Here is a 27083-nt window from a genome sequence, read left to right as displayed (position 1 = left end):
GCTGAATAGACGACAATGTCGTCAGGTTTGGAAACGTGGGAAAATATGTTTCATACATCAGCAATACTATTCAAATGTTGGTGAGAAGCAAGGAGTAAAGAAGCTAAAGGCAAGAATATGTCAAGTAGAAAAATGTGAAGACTACCTATACATGTATATTATGGGCCATGTTTTAAAAAGCAGTAAATCTCACGTTTGTTGTGTCTGCAATCTTCCTAAGTTCATGATTTGTCAAATTTTATATCTATGATTACTAAAACAATTCTGTTATTAGATATAAATTTGAATCAAATTTAGGATATAGAAAGCTATAAAGAATGTCACTCTCACCCTAACAATGAGAAAAAGATAAACTACAAAATCATAGCTCTTCTTTAGCCCATCAGTCAGGTGACACTACAAGATAACGAAGTAACCTCAATTTCAAAGAGGGACAAGACCCTCCAAGGAGACAGCTGACATACTCACTATGTTTCCTGTGGCAAAGCACAGGAACAGGAAGTGGGTACCATACAAGTGGGTAAAAAGAAATCAGCTAAAATTTTAACCAACAGTTAAAGTCCAAGTGTGCGATTAACCTGTCAGCTTGGAGTAAGTGACACAAGGAAAGTGCACAGTCACCTACAAGCTCTTTTCCACGGGTCTCTACCGAGCACCCCCTAGAAAGACGGAGACTGGAGAGAGCCACCCTAGTGATGTATGTCGGCCTATAGGAGGTGATCAGTGGCTGCTAAGGGAAACATAGACAACCTGGCGTGCTTCTTGGAAACCTTTTTCCTATTCAAAACAAGCCTTAGCCATTGCTGGAAGGCAGCAAATCCTGTCACCCTCAGGGGACAAGCAAAGACCCACTGCAGCTCCAGCTTGGGGAAGAGTAGAAGGAAAAATCCTTTACCCCTGGGGGAGGGGCAGAAAACCATCCAGGACCCAGGATCCTATTCTAAGCAGAGTCAGTTACTGCTGAGGGAAGGATAGAAGACTCCTGCCCAAGACCAATCACAGATACTAGGGAGAGTGTGGCTACCACGGTTCAGAAAGGCAGGACCGTGGACAGCCCCACTCAGATACCCCACCACACAGCGCTTGCCTGAGACTAAAACTGGACAGGACGAGAGAGAAATTTCCCCTGCCCCAAGTAATGAGCAACACAAGGCTGTGGCTGGGGGAAAGCAAGGATGTGGAGAGACACCTCTTCCATGGTGCAGGCTTGCAGAGATGGCTAAAAGCTGACAATACAGCACTAACACTGATGCCAACCCTGCAGCACCCAGCCCCCACTCTGAGTACAAGGCAACAACAGCACCTTCTGGGGAATTTGAAGCCTGGGGTACGCTGAAGGTAACCATAACAAGAAAGCTCAAACTCGGCTCACTCCTGACTAAATTAAATCAACCTTCACCCTACTGGTCTAGCAGTAGAAGCCCGTTTCCAGGCATAAATATTGATATTATATACCTCAGTCACTACTGTTATACATACAAAGTCCTTAATTCAATAAAAAAAATATAGAATTAAGACACCCTCAAAAACAGGAAAACCAATTCATTGTCAAGAAATAAAGTGATCAGACTTAGAGATGATCCAGATTTTAAAACAACCAGACAGGGACTTTAACTAAAATTAACATGTTAAAGACTCTCATGGAAAAGGTAGACAACTCACATGAACAGATGGGGAATTTCAGCAGAGAGATGGAAAGTCCAAGGAAAAGTCAAATGAAAATGCTTAAATAAAAAAACGAGAAAAGGCAAAAACAAAAACAAAAAAACCATGATATCAGAGATGAAGACTTCCTTTAAAGGGCTCACCAGTAGACTTGACATAGTTAAGCAAAGAATCAGTGAACTTATCATAGCATCACTATTTACAAGAGCCAAGACATGGAAGCAACCTAAGTGTCCATCCACAGATGAATGGATAAAGAAGATGTGGTATATAGACACAGTGGAATATTAGCCATAGAAAAGAATGAAATAATGCCATTTGCAGCAACATGGATGGACCTAGAGATCATCATACGAAGTGAAATTAAGTCAGACAGAGAAAAACGAATAGCAAATGACAGCGGTCCCCAACCTTTTTTGGCACCAGGGACTGGTTTTGTGGAAGACAATTTTTCCATGGACCAGGGCGGGGGTGGATGGGTCAGGCGGTAATGCAAGCAATGGGGAGTGGCAGATGAAGCTTCGCTCGCTCGCCCGCCACTCACCTCCTGCTGTGCGGCCCGGTTCCTAACAGGCTGCAGACCGGTACCCGTCCACAGCCTAGGGGTTGGGGACCCCTGGCATATAATATTGCTTATATGTGGAATCTAAAAAATGATACAAGTGGGCTTATTTACAAAACAGAAATAGACTCACAGACATAGAAAACAGACTTATGGTTACCAAAGGGGAAAGTTGGGGAGGGATAAATTAGGAGTTTGGGATTAAAATATACACACTACTATACATAAAATTGATAACCAACAAGGACCTACTGTATAGCACAGGGAACTATACTCAATATCTTGTAATAACTTATAATGGAAAAGAATCTAAAAAAGAATCTATTTACCTATCTATCTATGTATCTATCTATATAACTGAATCACTTTGCTATACACCTGAAATTAACACAACATTGTAAATCAACTACATTTCAATAAAAAAATTTAAAAAAAGAATCAGTGAATGTAAAAGTGGACAAATAGAAATTATTCAAATTGAAATATAAGAGAAAAAAGAGTGGGGGGGGGGGGGAAAAGAAGTAGTAGGAGGGAAAAAAGGAACCATCCAAAAGCTATGGAACAATTTCAAATGGTTTAACATACATGTAACTGGAGTCCCAGATGGAGAAGAAAGAGATAATGGAGAAGAAAAATATTTAAAGAAATAGTGGCCGAAAATTTCTAAAAATAATAAAAGATATCAAACCACAAATCTAAGATTCCCAGAGAATCCTAAGCAAGATAAAGACCTCCCAAAAGAACTAAAAAATAACAAAACAAAAATAAAGCACACACACATACCTAGATTCACCACAGTGAAATGACTAAAAAACCAAAGATAAAGGGGAAGTACTGAAGAAGAAATAAGGAAAAAAGAAAGAGAGAAAAAAAGACACATTACACACAGAGGGACAAAGATAAAAAGTACAGCAAACTTCTCATCAGAAGCAACCAAACCAGATGACAAAATACAGTAACACTTTTAAAGACTAAAAGGGAAAAAAATGCAAAGCCAGAACCTATATTCAGGAGAAACATTTTTCAAAACTGGAGGTGAAATGAAGATTTTTTTCCAGAAAAAAAAAAAAAAGAAACTGGAAAAATTAACTGCCAGTGTAGACCTATGCTACACGGCATATTAAAGGAAGCTCTTCAAACAGGAGTGTAATAGTAGATGGAAACTTAACGCTCCACAAAGAAGTGAGCAACAAAGAAAATTAAAATGAAGGTAAACATAAAAGATATGTTATCTGGGCTTCCCTGGTGGCACAGTGGTTAAAAATCCTCCTGCCAGTGCAGGGGACACGGGTTCGAGCCCTGGTTGGGGAAGATCTCACATGCCGCGGAGCAACTAAGCCCATGTGCCACAACTACTGAGCCTGAGCTCTAGAGCCCACGAGCCACAACTACTGAGCCTGTGTGCCACAACTACTGAAGCCCACACGCCTAGAGCCTGTGCTCCGCAACGAGAAGCCACCGCAACTAGAGAAAGCCCGCGCGCAGCAACGAAGACCCAACGTAGCCAAAAATAAATAAATTAATTTTTTAAAAAAGATATGTTTTCTTATTTTTAATCATTCTAATATTTTAACCAGATTTAAAAATAAGTTGTTGCGTTTTTTTCATTTGAAGCCTCATTTAACATAGAAGTTAAAGCTATTGTAGATATTTAATAGCTGTCTGCTTCCACTTCTTAAAAGAGAGCAAAAACATTAGTTTTTAAATTTAATTGTGACACCTTCAAGAGCTGCTTGAATATACTGCCTCTCTCAAAGCTTATGGCAATACTGTTTATTACCCTTTTACCAGCTAATTATATAATTTTAAACTGTAAATTACAGTACTCATCATTGAATAGAAAAAAAATTCTTAGAAAAATAAATTTTTAATTTAAAACAATCAGAATATCATTTGCTGTAAAAAAAAATCAGGTTAACGCTATTTAAAATAGTTCAAAATTTGCTTTACATTTAAGCCATAGCACTACCTTCCTAAAAGATGCCATTCAATTTGTTCTTTCCCATAATCGATTACTCAGTTATAAAAGTATAAGGATTAAATGGCAAAATCCGAATCTATTATGAAGTTATAACAGAGCAATATACAATAGTTTCAATTGTTATTACTTATATGCCCTTAAGCATCTTAAATTATACATGTCCTACCAAAAAAATGTCAGTAACAACATATTTGTTTGAATCAGTCACTGACCTAAAAAATAATCTTTTCAGTGACTGATAAAATGTTACAATCTCATGATACAGTACTTCCAAAGGATCTTTACACTGAATACTCAAAAATGAACTTTTCACATCAATGAGCATAACTTATAATGAAACTCCCAATGTAACAAATTCTTAAAGTTAAATCTAAATAAGAGACCAAATGAATGACAGATCAGAAAATAAAAGCACAACTAGGAAAACAAGTAATGCACAAGCACGGTCAGAAGAGTCACACCTTTGATATGATGACAGTAATCCTCAGGAAGCAGTTATGCCACACTGGAGTTAAAAAACAAAAACACAGATAATTTCAGAACTGGAAGGGATCATCAGATACTGAATCCAGAGTTTCCTAAACCAAGTCTTAAGAAGGCCTAATTCTAAGAACTATTAAATGGTATTTAGAGAACAAAGATTTTCTAGGTCTTAAACCTCACTCTACAAATTAGCATATTAAAGGTCTGAAGCCCCACTTAAAAAAGAAAGCTTCTTAATTTTTAAGACTAAAAAAACAAATTTATATGCAAACGGGTAAATGTTTTTCTTAACTCACAGTAAAATCTCTCAACTTTTTTCTTAACTCATTAAAAATTTTAGATCATCTTTCCTTTAACATCAATGTGAAAATTGTTGTCATTGGATTGTCTTATAGATGAGGAAACCAAGGTCTGGTTAAATATGTGGCTTTTCCCAGGACATGGAAGCAACCTAAGTGTCCATTGACAGATGAATGGATAAAGAAGATGTGGCACATATATAAAATGGAATATTACTCAGCCATAAAAAGAAACAAAATTGAGTTATTTGTAGTGAGGTGGATGGACCTAGAGTCTGTCATACAGAGTGAAGTAAGTCAGAAAGAGAAAAACGAATACCATACGCTAACACATATATATGGAATCTAAGAAAAAAATGGTCATGAAGAACGTAGGGGCAGGACAGGAATAAAGACGCAGACATAGAGAATGGACTTGAGGACATGGGGAGTGGGAAGGGTAAGCTGGGACGAAGTGAGAGAGTGGCATGGACATATATACACTACCAGATGTAAAATAGCTAGCTAGTGGGAAGCAGCCGCATAGCACAGGAAGATCAACTCGGTGCTTTGTGACCACCTAGAGGGGTGGGATAGGGAGGGTGGGAGGGAGACGCAAGAGGGAGGAGATATGGGGATATATGTATATGTATAGCTGATTCACTTTGTAATAAAGCAGAAACTAACACACCATTGTAAAGCAATTATACTCCAATAAAGATATTAAAAAAAAATACGTGGCTTTTCTAAAGTACGAGAGACAATTAATAGCATTCAAGGATAAAACTGTTTACTGACTCATGAATTCAAGGATCCTATTGCTTCTTTAGACTCTTTATTTGCATACAAAAATCTAACAGAACCCAATTTATCCGAGTGGGGGAAGTTCCAATAACTGCACATTATGTAAGTATTTACATAAACATTGTTAATGTTTAGTTCTCCCATATACTTCAGATTAAATATAACTAAACTGTTTAGAATTTTTAAAGTATTACCATTTAATAAGAATTTTTCTCTATAGCTAATAGCTCATATAAGTAAAGAAAACATTTTTAAAAGATAAATTCTAATATTAACCTCTAATGTTAAAAGACAGTCACCTAAAAAAACTGGGTTATAGCATCCTCTTGGAAATGAGTCATTTATCTTGAAATTTTAATAAGTCTTTAGCTATACTAAACACTCCACATTCACTTGCATTATATATCACAACACAGTTACAAATTGATCACAAAAAAGCTTCATTTTTTAAAAAATCCAGTGTTCCCAATCCTTGAGCTCTCAGTAATAAAATCACCTTAAGAGCTAGTTTAAAATGTACCTTCCTAGGCCCTGGTCTCAAGGATTCTAATTCCATAGCTGTGGACTGGGTCTATGGACTGTACCCTCAACCAGCCCCAGGTAATTCTGATATGTAGCAAGATTTAGTAACCATATTGGATTAAAGTAATTCATGGTAGGGACTGGAGACAGGGAGAATTTTATAATGAAAACATATTAGCGGGACTTCCCTGGTGGCGCAGTGGTTAAGGATCTGCCTGCCAATGCAGGGGACACGGGTTCGAGCCCTGGTCTAGGAAGATCCCACATGCCGCAGAGCAACTAAACCCATATGCCACAACTACTGAGCCCACGCGCTGCAACTAATGAAGCCCGTGTGCCTAGAGCCCACACACCGCAACGAAGAGTAGCCCCCGCTCGCTGCAACTAGAGAAACCCTGTGTGCAGCAACTAAGACCCAATGCAGCCCCAAAATTAATTAATTAATTAATTATTAATTAATAAAAGAAAACATATTGGCTACACATAGTTATCCAAGAGCAATATAATACTTTTAAATTTAATCAAGTCCTGGCGGTATTCCTGAACCATCCTCAAAACAGATCACCTCTCCTCTCTCTCCATCATCCCTTAAACAGGTTCTTTCTCTGCTCTCTACCTCTTTTGTTGTCTTCAAAGTCCCATTACCTGGTTCTCCCTGAACTCAGCAAGCCGCCGAGGTACGACTTAACCTGAAGGTTAGTTCGCCTCTCTACACCATGAAACCCTTATGTACAATGATTGACATTTTCATTTTTGTTTATCAATGTTTACCACAGAGACTGGCAAATGCTCATGATCAAGAAATATCCAACAAGATTGATCCTTGAAAATGCTAGATGCTGCTTTTTAGTATAATTCTTCTATATACATTTAATAAAACAATACATTCTATGGCCACTTCAATTATAGTAAGTAAAATGCATGCAAAATGCTTTGTACAGTACCTGACGTATAGTAGGGGTTCAATAAATATAGCCATTATTAGAATTACTCATCTGATTCTAAGGTAAGTTCAATGCGCTGAATTCTCTGGGCTCTCCTCTTACATCTGACCATTCTTAATTCCAGTTTCCTTCCCTGGTTCCAATTCCTCCTCCCCACCTCTGCCTCATCCTTCCTCTTCTGTTTAGAATTCCTTTCTACAGGAAAAATATCCCTAGTTATTCTAACTTCTCTTCCTGAATTATCTTACTTTTCTGGTCCTTTATTCCAAACCACTAAACAAAGCAAAGATAAATATATTTATATTCTGATATTTAACGATTTAAGAATCAAAATCATAGCTTACACAGTCCCAAGACTTATCTGGAAATTGCTTTAGGTTTAAGAAATATCATCTAGGACCTTGGACGTGGTATCGCCAGAGGATACTGATATATGATTCAAAGATAATGAGATGGGTATTAGGAAAGTAAAAACCTTAAGATGGCAATTCTAATTTTTGAAAAATTACAGCGGCTTCATTCCCGATAACACAGGTAAATCTTCCAAATGGCAAAATCCTATAAAGTACCAATCATACCAGTACTTATTAATTGGCTCAGTACCACAAAAGAGTAAGGGATTTTTCACACGTATTTCAGAAAAAGTAAATTTTGGGGTCTGGCACAAATATTGAAGAGTAGCACATTGTCTTTAGGGCTACATTTACAAAACATAAATTTCTATAATTGGACATCTGAAATAATTTTATCTGCATAAACTCACCTCCTATAATAGAGCATTTAGGAGGAGGAACTTAACCTTATGGGACACTAGAATACGTGCAGGTACTGAGAGAAGCATACCTGTTTGGGAGCACCACCAAAGAAAGTTGCTGGCTATACTAGTATGAGGTGTGAACAATTACAAGTATGTATACTAGGTTCCCAAGTTTTTCCCCCTTTCTCTCTTTTTTTTTCTGATAATCACTATTAACACTAAAGTGGCTTAGCAACTATAAAATCTAAAAGGGAAATATAACAGTGTGTATGTATATAGTAAAAATAAATAAGCACATATATATATTGTAAACACACACACACACACATACACTTGACCTTCATTCCAGTTTGAATTCCCAGCTTCCCGATGTTTATACCAACAGAGAGAGAGGAGCACCTGCGCCCACATTTGCTGCTGACACTGAGAGAGGGGATGAGCCTGAAGCCAGACTTTGCCTTTTTTCCAAGGAACCAATTATTCCTTTCCCAACCCGAGCCCGGCTCTGTGTTTATCCGGGGGTTGAGGGATCCTGCCTCCTTCTAAGAAAAAAATTCTTCTCTAAACTCTTAGCAACCAAATTTGGGTGGGAACACAAAGTTGGGAGCCAAAATAGTTGAAGAAAATATAAGTAAAGCAAAAGGATACATTTCACTGTAGATCTTTTTTTTGAAGTTAGGTTACCCATAAAACTGAAAGAGTATATACATTCTGACTCTAATTTTAGGTTGTGGTGGGGAAGAGGGATTTAGGACATATTCAGAGAAAGAAAAACTATATGAGAAGGAAGGAAGCCACTTATCTCTCTACTTGAGTGAGCTGAATAAGCATATAACCTATACACAGTTAACAAACAATTTAGGAATCCTGAGAATCACACACTGTGGGAAGTGACATACAGAAGAGAACTCCGGCAATAGTTATGAAGTGACAAAGATGGGGTCTCCAGGTGGTAATCTCTATATGAAATCCCCATAGTACTACTGTCTTCCAGGAAGGAGAAAAAAGAGATTGAACTTGGTAGGATTTCTAAAACTAGATATATAGTAAATATGGATCACTAACTTTTACATAGGCTATGGCAACTTAAAATTTTAGAAAGATTATTACTATTATTATCACTATTCAATAATATCTTACATTGTACAGTATCTTTTATTTCTGGACAAAAATTAGTTCCATTCACCCATTCTTGGGCTCATTTGGGGCAAATACTTACAAAGCTGTCCTTAAGTGCCTTAAGATTTATCATCTATCAGACCTGCCTGAGTTAAAATCAGATGTGGAATAAAAGCAAAAGGCACAGAACTGAGAGTCAGTGAACAGCAGTTCTAGTCCTGGCTCTGTCATTAAATGACTGTTTGATCCCAGCCATGTATATCCCAATATTTCTAAAAGGAAATAATCAAACTACATAACTTCTAGCTCTAAAATGTTAGGCTAATTCTAATTTCTAGTTGTCATCACTTTTAAAAAATCTATTTCTATCAAAGTAATACATACACAAGACTACTTTCAAAAGATTCGTCTCTGAGATAAAAAGGTCAATAATTCTGCTTCACCTATGGGATAAGATACAGACAGAGGAATAAATCATACCTGTTAACTGAAAAAAATAAAAGATGAGAGTACATTACCCTTTTATTTACTTTTTAATTAACCAGAACTCCTATTAACGAGATTTCTGCAAATCCTTCACAGTCATTTCTTAAATCTAAATCAGTCTGGTTCTACACTATGCTCCTTTCTATTACCTGTTTCATTTCCAAGTTTATGATGATGACACAATGCCTTCTGACTTAATATGTGTTATCATAATCTGAAAAAAGGTAATAATTTTTCACTTATTAGCTACCAGATCTAATCAAGTTACTCTTTGCTTCAATGTCTGAACCTGTAAAATAAGGATAAACACTAATCTCTCTCAAGATGGTTGAAAAGATTAAATAAAATACATGAAAGAACGGTAACTAGCACAAAAAAAGCATTTGTGTGTTTTAAAAGTATGACAATTATCTATATAAATTGCTTAAACACCTTATGTCCTAGTTAAAAGCATATTCACTCAAACAGATGTAGCTGAAAAATAAGGCAAATAGAATGTTTTAATCATGCAACTGTTAAGTATTGTTTTAAAAGCTCAATTTAATAAACATGCATTGAGTATATACTACGTGCCAGATACAATACGCTAGGATTCCAGAATTCCATGATTACAACAATGACCCCACCCACAAAAAGCTCACAGTCTAGAAGAGACAAATAAAAATTATAATGTAATTGAAAAATATAACAACAAAAGCATGTATAAGGAGCTGAAGGAACAAGATGAAGCACTTAATTCATTCTGTTTATAGAGAACAGAGAAGAAGTAGCTAAAGCATCTTGGAAAGGGGGAGAGAGTAGTTCTGTAGGCAGAGACGGGTTTCAAGCCTAGCTCAGCCATTTCAAGCTATTTGATGTGGGCCAACTTTACCTCTCTGAGCTTTTTTGTAAATCTGCTTTGGAGAGTTACTCTGAAGATTAGAAATAATATATGTAAATTGCCTGATACATAGCAGGCATTCAATAAATAGGAGTCATCTTGTTTTAGAAGTTGTGTGTTTGTTTTTAATAGACTAAGTTCTAAATGGCACTGTAGATGCAAGAGGGAGGGGATATGAGGATATATGTATACATAAAGCTGATTCACTGTGTTATACAGCAGAAACTAACACATCATTGTAAAGCAATTATACTGCAATAAAGATGTTAAAAAAAAAACAATTTTAACTTACATCTTAATTATGAAGCTGAAAAAAAAAATGGCACTGTAGGAGGCATCACTTAACTAATGATCAAGCTGCATATGGGATCGCGAAGGTCACCAGCATGGAGAAGGCCATAATGAACCACATCAGAATGTTACCACTTACGGAGTCTACTTTTTAGCAGTGATGTGGTTCCTAACGTGGTACATTCACCTGCTGGTGAAGCCTATTCCTAATCTATTTTCTCCATTTTTACAGAATTTTGCGTACTCACACTCTATTTAAATTTCCTAGGAGAGGTTCCCATGCTCCTCAGTCCCACCTCAGTCCTGGTTTTGGATGTTCAGCATATCCCATATCCCTTATAAAATGGCAAAGTCCAATGAGCAACAGCTGATTATTAAGATTATATTAGGAGATAATTAGAGCTAACCCTGGGTTGAAACTACTATTGTTAGTCTAACGGTTGACCTATGGGAACTGGAAGCCACTATAATGATTCAGAATGTTAAAGTAAATATTTTAAAATATTGTTAAATCTGTCCAAGAGGTAAGTTACATTTACATTTACTCTGTGGTTCCCAAAGCTAATTTTCTCTAAATACCCACCGATGAGCTAAGCCAGTCATTAACATATACAAATACATATTCTTAAATCCTTATTTTTCATTTTACTCCAATAAACATAATTCATACAACATTTGAAATATTAACAGTGGATAAACACAAGGAAAGCCATAAGTAAGATAAAGTGGTCTATCTCAAAATTCAATTGAATTATGAAATGGTTCTTCTGTCAGTGTAGGTTTTCAGAACTAAAAACATGTTCCTGACCTGCAAACATCATGTAAGGTCAGTGTGCTCCAAGTTAAATAACCACAGATTAAAAGTGAGGGCACCATAAATCAATCCAGAATCCATGTTAATTTTATATAGCACTTTCCACATTCAAGGCACCCAGCGTCTTTAAACTCAACCTGGTGGTAAATAATCCTAATTTTTCTCTATGAATATCTGAATTCCATGTAATGCTAGATTTTATAATATCTTGTATCCTATCAAGACAGGTTATATTTGTAAAATACTCTCCATACTCTTAACCAGTTTAACATAATGCATTTTGAAATACTAATGCTCTGTCAAAATTAGCTGTCTTATACATTTTCAAAACTTAAATCCTGAGTATGTTTTTAAGATTTTTCCCTGAGAAGCACGCACTGAGGAGTCATCAAACTGCAACTGAAATCACTTTCTCGTAAACACTAATCTTTAGCGAGTATTTTTTAAAGTCAGGGTATAATACAAGCATTTCTGCATTAACCAAGCCAGAAGTTTCTCCACAAACCAGACCTACAAATTTGATTTTAAAAGTTTGAGTATTATTGCTTACTTTTACAACTAGAAATTGATGTTAATTACTATATTAAGTCCAATTCCCTCCTGATAGCCTTGACGTATAAAGGGAAATACACAAAATTATCAAATGTCACAGAAGCAGCAGCTTGAGGCCAGGGGGAGACAGACAAAAGGAAACAGAGAGAGGAGATATACGGTTAAAGCAAAAAGTGCTTAGAATTCACTAGACCTTGACCCAGCCCGTGACCTAATATAATCTACTTAATGAGTCATTTATATCGCAAAAAAAAAATTAACAGTTGAAGCAAACTGATCATTGTGAGCAGGGAATTTAAGTCCTGCATTCGATTTGAGATTTGCAAGAAAGAAAAAGAGCTAAACTAGAAAAACACCTAAAGAGCAAGAAGCAAGCGCGCGCGTGTGCGTGTGCATGTGTGTGTGTGTGCGTGTGTGTGTGTATGGAGGTGGGGAGATAAATAAAGGCTAACTGTACTCAAGTCTCAGCGCTAAAGCAATTCCGCGCGTACTACAGAGGCAGGGCGGTCGCCGGCCCTCCCGATGCAGCAAGGGAGGGGAGGCGGGGGTCGTGGGTTCTCCCCCAGCGCTTCTGGAGCCGGGGTCTCGGGGCACTGGCGTCGGCGCCCCCAGAACAGGAGCGGAGCGGAGCGGATCCAATTAACACCTTCCTCGCCAGGACTTGGGACCGCGAGCTCCCGAGCGGGGCGCGCACGGGGGTGGGGCGGCGAGGAGCGCTTCCCCTCCGAGGGAGGGAGAAGGGAGGCGAGGGGCGGCACCGCATCCCGGTCCCCACCCCGGGCGCATCAATTACCCGTAAGGTTCCTCAGCACCGTCCCATGGGCCCAGAGGCTCAGGACCTGCTGCACCGACAGGTTGATCATGGAGTGGTCGCCCCCCTCCGCCTTCATCTTCCCTGGGGGGCGCCCGCCGCCCTCTCCTCGGGCGCCGGGCGGCGGCGGCGGCTGCGAGGCTCCGGGGGCGGCGGCGGGTGCGCGGCTCCTCCAGGCCGCCGCCGCCGGGGGAGGCTTCGGGTCGCCGGGCTGGTCGCTGCTGCTGCCGCCGATGGGCCTCCGGGGGGGTCCGCTCAGCGCGTCTCCCAGGCAGCCCCCTCCCCGCCGGGGAGACATCGAGGACGGCGGACTGGGGAGGGGAGGGGGCCGGGCGCTCTCCCCGCGCGGCCCCCCGAGCGAGGACTCGGGTCGGAGGAGGCCGCTGCCGCTCCCTCTCAGGGGCAGCTCGGCGCCCGCCGCGGGGGCCGGGCACGCGAGGAGGCCGAGGTCACGCCGGGAGGTCCGGGGTGATGGGCAGCCGGCAGGTGCAGCCCCCGACGGGGCTCAGCTCATCACCGCGAGAGGACGAGCAGACCCGGGACTCGGAGGAGGAGGAGGAGGCGGAGGAGGCGGAGGCGGAGGCGGAGGCGGAGGCGGCGGCGGCGGCGGCGGCGGCGGCCGCGGCAGCACCTGCCGCCAGCCTGCCAACCCTCCTGCCGCCGACACTCGAGGAACCGCCCCCTCCACCCGCGGCCGCCCCGGGCCGATCGTGCGCGCGCGCACGGGTCCCCACCTCCCCCGCCCTCCCCGGAGCTGCTGCGCATGCTCACTCTCCCCCTTCCCGCGACCCGTCGCCCTCCGACAGCCGGCCGGCCCCAAAGCCCTCCTCCTCCTGCTTCTCGCGCGCGCGAGCTCGCGAGGCTGACGGGGCTGAGCCTCGGCCCGCAGTGGGGCGGAGGGAAGCGCGGCCTACGTCACTAGCGCCACCGCCGGGCCTCGCTGCTGACTGGGCGCTCCAGGGGAACCAGCTCCACGCCCTCCCTGCCCCCGGCCCCCCGGCCCCCCGGCCCCCCGACCCCCCGGCCCCGGGCGCGCGCCCTGGGAGAATCCAGGCGGTGCTGGAGCTCCAGGCTGAGCTGCAGTCCCGACCCTGCGTGGCGGGGAGCGAGGTGCCACACTCCGTCAGGTGGATGCTGTGACAGTTCACATCTTTGGCTTCGAATGAAATACGTTGGAAAAAAAGGTTTGAGTACAACTTTTTCTAACAAGTGTAAATATCTCAACATTTTAGATTTGTCAGTTTGTGGGTTTGGGGTTTTTTGAGTATTTTGGGGGGGGTGTGAGTCAGATGACCTGGGTAGGTCACTACTTGCAGAATATATCCGAAAGCCATTAAAGCAGAAACAGACCCACTTTACGATTCATCCAGTCCTACCCACAGCAAGAACCTGGGCCTCCCGTGGTTCCGGCATCTGAAATCACCTGCAGTCCCGGGGCTGGGCAGGTGTCCTACACCTCAAGGTCACCCTCGGGGCTAGCTCTTTTTTCGTTGCAGTACTCTCTTTACCTAAATTGTAAAAGTCTCCGTTATCTCCCCCCCGCCCAGCTCAGGACTTAAACTAGACCTCTCTTCCCGTGGTTTGCTGCCTTTCTCCACATCCACCGTTAGCCCGAGGAACTGTCTAAAATTCAGCCACAACAAAGTGAACTCCTCCTTTAAGTCTGAAACCTTTTATCTTGAAAAATAAGAATTAAGTTTTGGCAATAACAACATATGCACCAGTCAGCCGCCTCTCCCCATCCTTTTTCAACCTCTTTACTGTCTGAAAAGAAAATCTGCAAAGGACGCCGAAGTTCATGCTGTAGCTAAATCATCAAGTACTTTGGGCAAAACGCAGCAGGGTTGGATCACCTGTAAAGCGTGTTCTTGGTGACCACCTTAAAATATACGTATGTATATTTATATACGTATGTATGTGTCAACTGAAAAAATGTACTGCGCGAGAGGTGTGAGTTAAGTTTTATTTGGGGCAGAACGAGGGCTGTAGCCGGGGATACAGCCTTTCAGGTAGCTCTGAGCAGCTGCTCTGACGAAGTGCGGAGGAGGCCAGTATATACGTGACTTTGGTGAAGGCGGCGTATGTGCCCTTAAGCACACATTTTGGCAGAAGGTTGCTGCTGGTCACAAGTAGGTTGGTGCTAGTCACAAGGAGCAGGTATCTCTGTTAATGATTTTAGTGCTTTTCTAGATATGAGAAGATGCAAGAAATTGGGCTCATAAAATCTTCTCCTGAAAATACCTAACTGAAGACCTGTTCTGCCAGTTTTTCCTGGAGCACAGAGGGCCTCATTCCTGATCTCCACCCTGAACTCCTTTCAGGGTGTGGGGAAGGTTAGCGACTGCAGTGGCTACTGACTTCATTCTTATAGAACCAGAAGGCAGAAAACAATTTTTAGTTGGCATATGTATTGTCTGTTTGATGTCACAACACAGGAGGAAAGGGAAGAGTCTGCATCACTAATAAGAACTGAGCCAAAACTCATAATGTGGAGTTATCGTCTTCTAAGGATTTAGAATTAATGAGATCTTAATTTAAGATTATAAAATAGGCAGACTTAAAAGAGGCTTTACCACTTTGCCAATTCACTTTATTTTACAGATAGGGGAAACTGATTCTGCAGAATTACGTGCCTTACAGAGGTGACACCACTTCACAGCCCAGTTTCTGAATTCCTAGTCTGTTCCTTCTTTCCAGGAGCCACACCATCTTCCTTACCTCACTATCAACTCCATACCTTTAAGGTTCTGGATGGGGAGATGGAGGTTACCTAATGATTACCAATAAGAGATTTGATATTATATGATTAGAGGTATTAGAGAATATGACTACATTCAATGAAGGGTTCATATCAAACTCTCTAAGCAGCAGCTCATTAAACTCTCACATCAGGAACTTTTAGTTAGTTTACACGGAATCAGTGGGGTTCTTATTGTTACACACTACTGTTTAAAACATGGTAGCATGCATTTAAAATATTCAGAACCTGGGACAGTGCCTAGCACATGGTGTTCATCAAATATTTGTTGAATGAATAATTGAATAAACTTCATAGAAAAGTCAGCATTTTTCTTGTTTCACATAATTTTTTTAATGGAACCTAAGTGTTCATTTCTGGAAATGAGAAAGTAAGACACAGCAAGGAAGGCCCAAATCGATAATGCACTTTGATAACCAGACAACGTTTCCCTTGCTATTCAGCTCAATTCAGTAAGCATTTATTTGGCATCTGTTATCTATAATAATGTTCTGTGCTAGGCATTATCTATAGGATTTGAAGATTCATAAGGTCTCAGCTCTCTAGGCTAATACCTTGCATTCAACTTGTGTTTGCCTTGATAAAGCTAATGATAAACATAATGATATGTTGGAAGCGTATACTCTTAAGTGAATTGAACATTTCTCAATGGCCAAGGTTATGAAACCCAAAACTGAATTAATGCAGGTGGAAGTTGTGTAGTTTCTTTCCTTGCAGATTTTCAGTATTGAGTTAATACACCGGTCAAGGAATGGTTTAGTCACATTCCTGCCAGAAATCAGGGAACACCCCAAATAAATCCTAGAGGTCTCTTTTAGCCCCGTGCCCTTGCATGTGAAATAAATAACAATTCACAAAGAGTTCCTGGTGTATTTCTTACACACAAGTAAGGGAACACCCATAAGTCTTAGGAATCCTATTAATTGTCCAGAGAGGGCCCAGAAGAAAGCTTTTAAAGTCAATTAGAATATAAAATGATATTGATCCTTTGAGAAAAACATTAACTATGAGGACATCTTTCTCCTTTATTATCTTCCTTTCTCGCTGTACGGTACTACATCACAGAGTCACATTACATAGGCAACCTAATTTCATCTCGCGACACATTTCAGCAGCTCCAAACTCTGATTGATGGGGCAGGTTTAAAAGATTCATTATCTGGAAAATATGGTTTGAACACGGGCTGCATCACTTACTAGCTTTAAAATGGGAATAATAATGGTACCTCTTCAGATTTTTGGCATCATTTAACTAATAGTAATAATCAACACATAGCTCCTTCCTCCTGCCAGACCTTGTGTCAAGTACAACATATTAGCTCATTTAATTTTCACAAGGATGGGTTGAAATTTCATAACACTAATTTAATAGTGTTAAATTTTATAACACTATTAGACTACTTTTTTTTTTCAAGATCTGTACACAAAACCTCACTTCTGCCCAAATCTTGTATCTTGTTCTTATACGGACACACACACACACACACACACACACACAAAACAAAAACACTGTTGGTTTTTTGAAGAAGAATATAAAATTCTGTTGGAAGAAGTGACAGAAATAAGAGGAAGAAATGGTCGTGCATATTATTTTAAAATAGGCACTGCACTGAAATTTACTTGTTGAAATGTTTCTCAGAACACCTGTTAAGAGTCAAGAGACATTTCTATCACAGTAAATCAGAAAAACAAGGTATGTCCTATTTTGTCTCTGCAGTAACATATGGCATACCTAGGGTGCCAGGTCACCATTATGGGGCTGCTGAGGGGTCCAGCCCTGTCCAGAAAAGAGCAGAGAGATGCTCCATATTGGCAGTGGGAAATGACGTCCACCCACAGTCATGGAGGGTTAGGAGCATGTTTGAGATGGAAGGACAGGCAGGTACCTGCCCGTGCCTCTAGCTCCATTTTCCACCTCATCCTTGTTGTTTTCCCTCCACCTGTGCATACAAACCACCTACCTTCCAATTTCTGCCAGATGCTGCCCAGCCCACTCCCCACCGCCGTGTAGCTCCTTGTGTATTATCCTAAGTCTTTAAAAGAGATAATACACGACATTTGAACTCTAAGAATTCATTCTTTGAGGCCTGAATGTGAGTGTAAAGAAGGACTCTGCTAAAATCACACGCATACAAAATCCTGCATTTGGCAACACAGGAGACTCAGTTTCCCCCCTAAAAACCAGTGTCTGAAATTACCCTGCATCCAGTCCGGTCATATTATGGATGGAAGGCCAAATATAAAACACATAAAATAGTGTGTTGATTAAATGTCTCTTGTAGATTCATGATGCATAATCCACACTAAACCCAATTCTTAAAGTACTTAATTGTTGAGCTAAACATCATAAAACATTGTATGCCAAGAACGAAATGGTGAAAATGGTATTTCACTGTATTTTATTAGCGATTTTCTGATTTTAAGTGAGGTGACACATTTTATGTGTGTGTGAAGGAACATATGGATTGCCTTTTCTAGGCACTTCTGCCCATTTTTCTTTTGGGTAATTTATCTTTTAAAAACTTACATGTAGGAGCTTTTAAATATTTAACAAATTAACCATTTGTGATATGTACTGTATACATCTTTTTCAGTTTGTCAGTAGCCTTTTAGCTTTAACAAAACTCTTTGATCATGTAGAAATTTCTGATACTTACATTGTCAGCCTTTTCTTTTATGGTATCTAAGTCTTCCACCATGCTTTAAAATGTCTTCCCTTCTCAGATTTGATTTTTTTAAGTCTCATATCTTTTCTAAAAATTTTATGGGTGTCTTTGTTTACACCTTTGGTCCACTTGGAATTTTTTTAATGTAAAATGTTTGGTAGAGACCTAATTTTGTTTTTCCAGATGGCAACTGAGTTGTCCCAAGACATTTATTGAAAAATCCATCATTTTCCCACTGACCTAAAACACCAGCTATATCATGTTCAAAATTTCTATGTATACTTGGATTTATTTCTGGACTTTCATTTTTGTCCTATCTATCTATTCATGTGTCAGCACCACACTATTTTTATTTTCTTTAACTGTACAATATGCTTCAGGTTCTTCTAAGTTAGGTCCTCCTTTTCTATTCATTTTTCAATTTTTTTTCCTGATTAATCTTGAATGTGTATTATTCTGGAAGAACTTTAAAATCAGCTTCCTAATTCTAAAAATATTACTGGTTATATTTTCACTGAAATCGTGTTACATTTATAAATAAATTTAGGGGATGTTGAGATATTTTAATGTTTTATTTTATTAAGAAATTTGATTTTGAAAAGTTGTTGAATATGTCTCTTTTTAGCATCTATGGATATGACAATGTGATTCTTCCTTTGGTCCTAAATATATGAGGATTATATTAAAATTTTCCTAATACATTTTCTTTGAGTTTCTGGAGTTAATGCCACTTAGTCATGATCTCTCATTCTTTCAATATGCTACTTAATTCCATGTCTTAATCTTTTATTAGAATTATGTCATCAGTATTGTGAGTGAGATTGATCTGTACGTTTCTCTTTAGAATTGTGTTTAATTTAGTTTGTGGTTTTTATTTTTATTTTTTATTTTTGCTAATTAACGTTGTGTTGGCTTTATACAAAATATTTAGAAGCTGTCCTTATTTGGATTTTTCTTTTCCTTCGGTGTTTGGTGAAATTCAACTGTAAAACTGCTGTCGATGCTTTAGGGAAGCAGCTCTTTGTCAATTTTTTTCTAGGTAGTGTTGTTTTCCTATGGCAATTTATCCATTTCAATATTTTTTCTCTTCCTGATTTCTTTCTGTAATTTTTTCATTTGACCTATTTTTGTCTATCTGATACAATTTTTTAAAGTAATTTGCAGTGTTAATCAATACCTCTTGTAAATCTTTTAACTTCTCCAACACGTTGCTTATTTTGCAAACTTACACATTCTCTAATTTTATCTTAATTATATTTGCTAATCATTTTATATTTTTTCCAATTAATCAGCTCTTAGATGTATTTATCAGTTCTCTGTGTTTCTGTATATTATTTCACTTTTTTTCTTTTATCATTATCAGTTAGTTTCTTCTGCTTTTCTTTGGATTGTTTTGTTATTTTCTATAAATTTTATGTTAGCTGCTTGATTCATTTCTTTATATTTTTTCTTGTTTCTTAATGTAAGTATTTAACTTTGAATTTGCCCTGAGCATTGCTTAGGTTGTATCCTGTAGCTTTTGATACATGATGTTCTATTAACATTTTCTGTTGTTATCTTCTAGAAATTCTGCCATCTTACTTTTGATTTCTACTTTGAAGTTATTTAAAAGAGAGATTCTTTTTTAACTTTCAACTTTCAAAGGGAGGCGGTTCTATATTTGTTAGCAGTTCATAGTTTAATTACTGTGTAGCCAAAGAATGTTATTTATACCATTTCCACTTTGAGGGATTTACTGATGTTTTCTTTGTAGGCCAGTATATGGTTAATTTGGGGAAGTGAGTACACAATTAAAGAAGGTGTATTCTCTGTTTTTAGGGAATAGTGTGGTCTATATGAATAAGATCTACCATATTTATTACGTTACTAAAGGTCTTCTATAATCTTACTTATTTTTGTCCACTAGATCTGCTTTAGGCTATACCTTAGGTTTCACTAGACCATGCTACATAACAAAGAAACTTAAAATCTCATTGGTTTAAACAACAAATCTTATTTCTTGCTGGTGTTGCATGAGAGCTGCAGCCCTGTTGCGGTTCCCCTGGGATCTACCTGGATAGTAAATATCTGGGGTAACTGGGAATAAAATGAGAACATCTGGCCCACTGTAAAAGTATAAGTTTGAACTGAAGTTAATAATTTTCATCACTTTTCTTTCATTATACTAATCATATGTGTTAAAAAATAAGAAAAACACTGTTCCTTCCCTTAAAGACCTTAGCATTGGTTTAAGAGAATAAAACATGCATTAGAAACAATAGAACACAGTTAACAACAACCTGTGACTGAGTATACACTAACATTGTATAATTATATATATGTAAATGTATGCTTAATATGTATACATGTAGAATGTAATGCATATGTGTTACTATACATGTATATAGTATACAATAATATTATTTTAATATGTATTATATGTAACATATAGTAATATGTATAATAATATACATATATGTATTGTATATTGCAGGAATAATATATATTATATATTTTATATATGTTACATAATATATGTATGTAGTCAGTAAATATATTACATATATGTATATATTTATATATGTAATACACTGTGTGTACTCAGTTACAGACATATATATTCACCATATATATATATATATATATATATATATATATATATATATATTCCATAAGTGCTGAGGGTATTATAAGAATAAGATAGGCTGAATTAGAGCCTTCTTCATAGCCAAGGTCATGTGACCCAGTTCTAAGTTGGGGAAAAGGTTGTATCAAGTAGGGCACTTGGCTTCTTCTCTTAGTTTCTCCATCACTCTTGATGACCAAAGGAATGGAAGACTGTGTCTTAAAATCAAATTAACAGGGGCTTCCCTGGTGGCGCAGTGGTTAAGAGTCCGCCTGCCAATGCAGGGGACACGGGTTCGAGCCCTGGTCCAGGAAGATCCTATATGCTGTGGAGCAACTAATCCCGTGTGCCACAACTACTGAGCCCGCAAGCCTAGAGCCCGTGCTCCACAACAAGAGAAGGCACCACAATGAGAAGCCCGCGCACCGCAACGAAGAGCAGCCCCCACTCACTGCAACTAGAGAAAGCCCGCACGCAGCAACGAAGACCCAACGCAGCCAAAAATAAATTAAAAAAATAAATAAATCAAATCAAATTAACAGATGTTGATTGAGTGAGGAGTAAGTTGTGCAATTGTTGAACAGATGTCATCTCTCATGATTAGGCCAAGAGTTCTGCGTAACCAACAAGTTGTACAACAAAATGCAACTTCCTTTCTGCAACCAGGGTGCATTTCTTGCTTCTCAGAGTCTGGCCTCCAAGGGAGCCTCCTCTTTTATTTCAACCTTCTTATATTTGTGGTGGATTTCCAAGCTCAAATAAAGTGCAGGTTAGTATTTCACTGTGAAATATGACACAGAATGCAATAGAAGGATGAATAAAGAACTTAATTTACTCCAAGGTGAAGATGAGACAGTGAAAAATTTGTGTTTCATGTGAACTAAGAGTCCCATTTAAAAAGATCTCATTTTAAGCAAAGTGACTTTTTTTTTCATGGAAAGGCATTTTATCTTTAATATAGCAGTGCGTACATGTCAATCCCAAACTCCCAATCTATCCCTCCCCCAACCTTTCCCCACAGTAACCGTAAATTCGTTCTCTAGGTCTATGAGTCTGTTTCTGTCTTAAGCAAAGTGACGTTTTGTTAATGATCTTTTTTTCTTTCTGTCTGTAATTTCTGGGAAAGTTAAAGTGGGGGCAAGTTAAAGATGACCCTTTTTCCCTTTGCTTGTCCTTCTTCCTTTCTGAAACTCTGAACATGATGTGAATAGATTATTAGGCATTTTGAAATCATAGTTTATTCCTTTCTGTTCTTTGTAAGCCTTTGAAAAACAAGGCCATTTCCTTCTCATGCATATTGAGGTATAAGAAATAAGGAGGAAAAAATAAAGCCATGTATTTAAATGTACTTAGAAATTGCTGAGTGGACCTCAGTTGGAAATTCACCAGTAAAGATACCATGATTGCTTCAGTGAGTAGCCAGTTAGGGCTTAACTGTTGAAGTATCTGGGAAAAAATTGATCTATAATATGTACTTAAGAAAACTTTTGTCAAAAGCCTTGCCTGGTTTGAAGTCATCAAGCATATATGCCAACAAGATAGATACTCTATTTGAAATCAGAATGTTTTCTTTCACATTTGGGTATTTAAGACTACTTTGATAAATATTTGGCACACTTCTAAAAAATGCCCTCAATGGTGCTAATGTTTATAATTTACGGGTGGACTTGGCATTTGGAAATAGTCAGAAGTTGCTTGGTGTAATGTCAGTTGAGTGGCCAGCCTGGCAAGAAACGTCTTTTGAGTAAAAGTGAGGTGTGTCATGAGTGGTGAAACCTTTGTGTAGTTTGGAACTACTTGGTTTGGAAGAAAATTGAAATGTATTTGAAGTAATGGCAACGCCATTAGAATAACAATCTACCTTCCAGAGTGTCTTCTCTGAAGAATAATATCATTTTGGAACTATAAATGGTAGTAAGTCATTAAAACATGCAATCTATTACTTTATAGTCACATCTCATGAAATCTTTCATTTGCCCTGGATTTGGTCTTTGATGAAGATATATATTATCTCCAAATTCTTTAGTCTATTCCTCTCTCTGGAGATTTTATTTATTTTCTGTGTTTAAATATGCACACATAACTACTATTTAAAAAGAAACAATTGGCCCTGAACCGAGATGGCGGAGTAGAAGGACATGCTGTCACTCCCTCTTGTGAGAACACCAGAATCACAACTAGCTGCTGGACAATCATCGACAGGAAGACACTGGAACTCACCAAAAAAGATACCCCACATCCAAAGACAAAGGAGAAGCCACAATGAGACGGTAGGAGTGGTGCAATCACAGTAAAATCAAATCCAGTAACTGCTGGGTGGGTGACTCACAGACTGGAGAACACTTATACCACAGAAGTCCACCCACTGGAGTGAAGGCTCTGAGCCCCACCTCAGGCTTCCTAACCTGGGCGTCCGGCAATGGGAGGAGGAATTCCTAGAGAAAAAGACTTTGAAGGCTACTGGGATTTGATTGCAGGACTTAGACAGGACTGGGGGAAACAGAGACTCCACTCTTGGAGGGCACACACAAAGTAGTGTGCGCATCGGGACCCAGGGGAAGGAGCACTGACCCCAGGGGAGACTGAATCAGACCTACCTGCTAGTGTTGGAGGGTCTCCTGCAGAGGTGGGGGGTGGCTGTGTCTCACCGAGGGGACAAGGACACTGGCAGCAGAAGTTCTGGGAAGTACTTCTTGGCGTGAGCCCTCCCAGAGTTTGCCATTAGCCCTACCAAAGAGCCCAGGTAGGCTCCAGTGTTGGGTTGCCTCAGGCCAAACAACCAACAGGGAGGGAACCCAGCCCCACCCATCAGCAGTCAAGCAGATTAAAGTTTTACTGAGCTCTGCCTACCACCAGTCCCTCCCATCAGGAAAGTTGCACAAGCCTCTTAGCTTCATCCACCAGAGGGCAGACAACAGAAGCAAGAAGAACTACAGTCCTGCAGCCTGTGAAACAAAAACCACATTCACAGAAAGATAGACAAGATAAAAAGGCAGAGGGCTATGTACCAGATGAAGGAACAAGATAAAACCCCAGAAAAACAACTAAATGAAGTGGAGATAGGCAACCTTCCAGAAAAAGAATTCAGGATAATGGTAGTGAAGATGATTCAGAACCTCGGAAAAAGAATGGAGGTAAAGATCAAGAAGATGCAAGAAATGTTTAACAAAGACCTAGAAGAATTAAAGAACAAACAAACAGAGATGAACAATACAATAACTGAAATGAAAACTACACTAGAAGGAATCAATAGCAGAATAACTGAGGCAGAAGAACGGATAAGTGACCTGGAAGACAGAATGGTGGAATTCACTGCCGCGGAACAAAATAAAGAAAAAAGAATGAAAAGAAATGAAGACAGCCTAAGAGACCTCTGGGACAACATTAAACACAACAACATTCACGTTATAGGGGTCCCAGAAGGAGAAGAGAGAGAGAAAGGACCCGAGAAAATATTTAAAGAGATTATAGTTGAAAACTTCCCTAACACGGGAAAGGAAATAGCCACCCAAATCCAGGAAGCACAGAGAGTCCCATACAGGATAAACCCAAGGAGAAACATGCCGAGACACATAGTAATCAAATTGGCAAAAATTAAAGACAAAGAAAAATTTTTGAAAGCAGCAAGGGAAAAATGACAAATAATATACAAGGGAACTCCCATAAGGTTAAAAGCTGATTTCTCAGCAGAAACTCTACAAGCCAGAAGGGAGTGGCATGATATACTTAAAGTGATGAAAGGGAGGAACCTACAACCAAGATTACTCTACCCAGCAAGGATCTCATTCAGATTCGATGGAGAAATCAAAAGCTTTACAGACAAGCAAAAGCTAAGAGAATTCAGCACCACCAAACCAGCTCTACAACAAATGCTAAAGGAACTTCTCTAAGTGGGAAACACAAGAGAAGAAAAGGACCTACAAAAACAAACCCAAAACAATTAAGAAAATGGTCATAGGAACATACATATTGATAATTACCTTAAATGTGAATGGATTAAATGCTCCAACCAAAAGACACAAGCTCACTGAATGGATGCAAAAACAAGACCCATATATATGCTGTCTACAGGAGACCCACTTCAGACCTAGGGACACATACAGACTGAAAGTGTGGGGATGGAAAAAGATATTCCATGCAAATAGAAATCAAAAGAAAGCTGGAGTAGCAATACTCATATCAGATAAAATAGACTTTCAAATAAAGAATGTTACAAGAGACAAGGAAGGACACTACATAATGATCAAGGGGTCAATCCAAGAAGATATAACAATTATAAATATATATGCACCCACCATGGGAACACCTCAATACATAAGGCAACTGCTAACAGCTATAAAAAAGGAAATCAACAGTAACACAATAATAGTGGGGGACATTAACACCTCACTTACACCAATGGACAGATCATTCAGACAGAAAATTAATAAGGAAACAGAAGCTTTAAATGACACAGTAGACCAGATAGATTTAATTGATATTTATAGGACATTCCATCCAAAAACAGCAGATTACACTTTCTTCTCAATTGCACATGGAACATTCTCCAGGATAGATCACATCTTGGGTCACAAATCAAGCCTCAGTAAATTTAAGAAAATTGAAATCATATAAGGCATCTTCTCTGACCACAATGCTATGAGATAAGAAATGAATTACAGGGGGAAAAAAGTAAAAAACACAAATACTTGGAGGCTAAACAATACGTTACTAAATAACCAAGAGATCACTGAAGAAATCAAAGAGGAAATCAAAAAATACCTAGAGACAAATGACAATGAAAACATGACGATCCAAAACCTATGGGATGCAGCAAAAGCAGTTTTAAGAGGGAAGTTTATAGCTATACAAGCCTACCTCAAGAAACAAGAAAAATCTCAAATAAACACTCTAACCTTACACCTAAAGGAACTAGAGAAAGAAGAACAAATAAAACCCAAAGTTAGCAGAAGGAAAGAAATCATAAAGATCAGAGCAGAAATAAATGAAATAGAAACAAAGAAAACAATAGCAAAGATCAATAAAACTAAAAGCTGGTTCTTTGAGAAGATAAACAAAATTGATAAACCATTAGCCAGACTCATCAAGAAAAAGAGGGAGAGGACTCAAATCAATAAAATTAGAAATGAAAAAGGAGAAGTTACAGCAGACACCGCAGAAATACAAAGCATCCTAAGAGACTACTACAAGCAACTCTATGCCAATAAAATGGACAACCTGGAAGAAATGGACAAATTCTTAGAAAGGTATAACCTTCCAAGACTGAACCAGGAAGAAATAGAAAATATGAACAGACCAATCACAAGTAATGAAATTGAAACTGGGATTAAAAATCTTCCAACAAACAAAAGTCCAGGACCAGATGGCTTCACAGGTGAATTCTATCAAACATTTAGAAAAGAGCTAACACCTATCCTTCTCAAACTCTTGCAAAAAATTGCAGAGAAAGGAACACTCCCAAACTCATTCTATGAGGCCACCATCACCCTGATACCAAAACCAGACAAAGATACTACAGAAAAAGAAAATTACAGACCAATATCAGTCATGAATATAGATGCAAAAATCCTCAACAAAATACTAGCAAACAGAATTCAACAGTACATTAAAAGGATCATACACCATGATCAACTGGGATTTATCCCAGGGATGCAAGGGTTCTTCAATATACGCAAATCAAACAATGTGATACACTATATTAACAAATTGAAGAATAAAAACCATATGATCATCTCAATAGATGCAGAAAAAGCTTTTGACAAAATTCAACACCCATTTATGAGAAAAACTCTCCAGAAAGTGGGCACAGAGGGAAGCTACCTCAACATAATAAAGGCCATATATGACAAACCCACAGCAAACATCGTTCTCAATGGAGAAAAACTGAAAGCATTTCCTGTAAGATCAGGAACAAGACAAGGATGTCCACTCTCACCACTATTATTCAACATAGTTTTGGAAGTCCTAGCCACGGCAATCAGAGAAGAAAAAGAAATAAAAGGAATACAGATTGGAAAAGAAGAAGTAAAACTGTCACTGTTTGCAGATGACATGATACTATACATAGAGAATCCTAAAGATGCCACCAGAAAACTACTAGAGCTAA

General features: G+C 39.0%; 2 protein-coding genes across 4 annotated transcripts in view; one reads left to right on the top strand and one right to left on the bottom strand.

The window, feature by feature from the left end:
* TMEM170B (transmembrane protein 170B) overlaps nt 1–13621 on the bottom strand; it is a 29947-nt gene extending 16326 nt beyond the window's left edge. Inside the window, exon 1 of the mRNA XM_061194828.1 lies at nt 12932–13621. Coding sequence (XP_061050811.1) covers nt 12932–13247 — 316 coding nt within the window. The 5' untranslated portion in view covers nt 13248–13621. The remainder of the gene's footprint in view (nt 1–12931) is intronic.
* Nucleotides 13622–13979: 358 nt separating this feature from the next.
* Nucleotides 13980–27083, top strand: part of NEDD9 (neural precursor cell expressed, developmentally down-regulated 9) — a 300815-nt gene continuing 287711 nt past the window's right edge. For all 3 annotated transcript variants that reach the window (XM_061195717.1, XM_061195716.1, XM_061195715.1), the window contains exon 1: nt 13980–14133. The gene's annotated coding sequence lies outside the window, so the exon portion shown is untranslated. The remainder of the gene's footprint in view (nt 14134–27083) is intronic.

This window comes from Eubalaena glacialis, chromosome 7, assembly GCF_028564815.1.
Source record: "Eubalaena glacialis isolate mEubGla1 chromosome 7, mEubGla1.1.hap2.+ XY, whole genome shotgun sequence".
NCBI lineage: Eukaryota > Metazoa > Chordata > Mammalia > Artiodactyla > Balaenidae > Eubalaena > Eubalaena glacialis.
The sequence above is the reverse complement of the archived record's forward strand: the minus strand, read 5'-3'. Positions and strand labels throughout refer to the sequence as shown.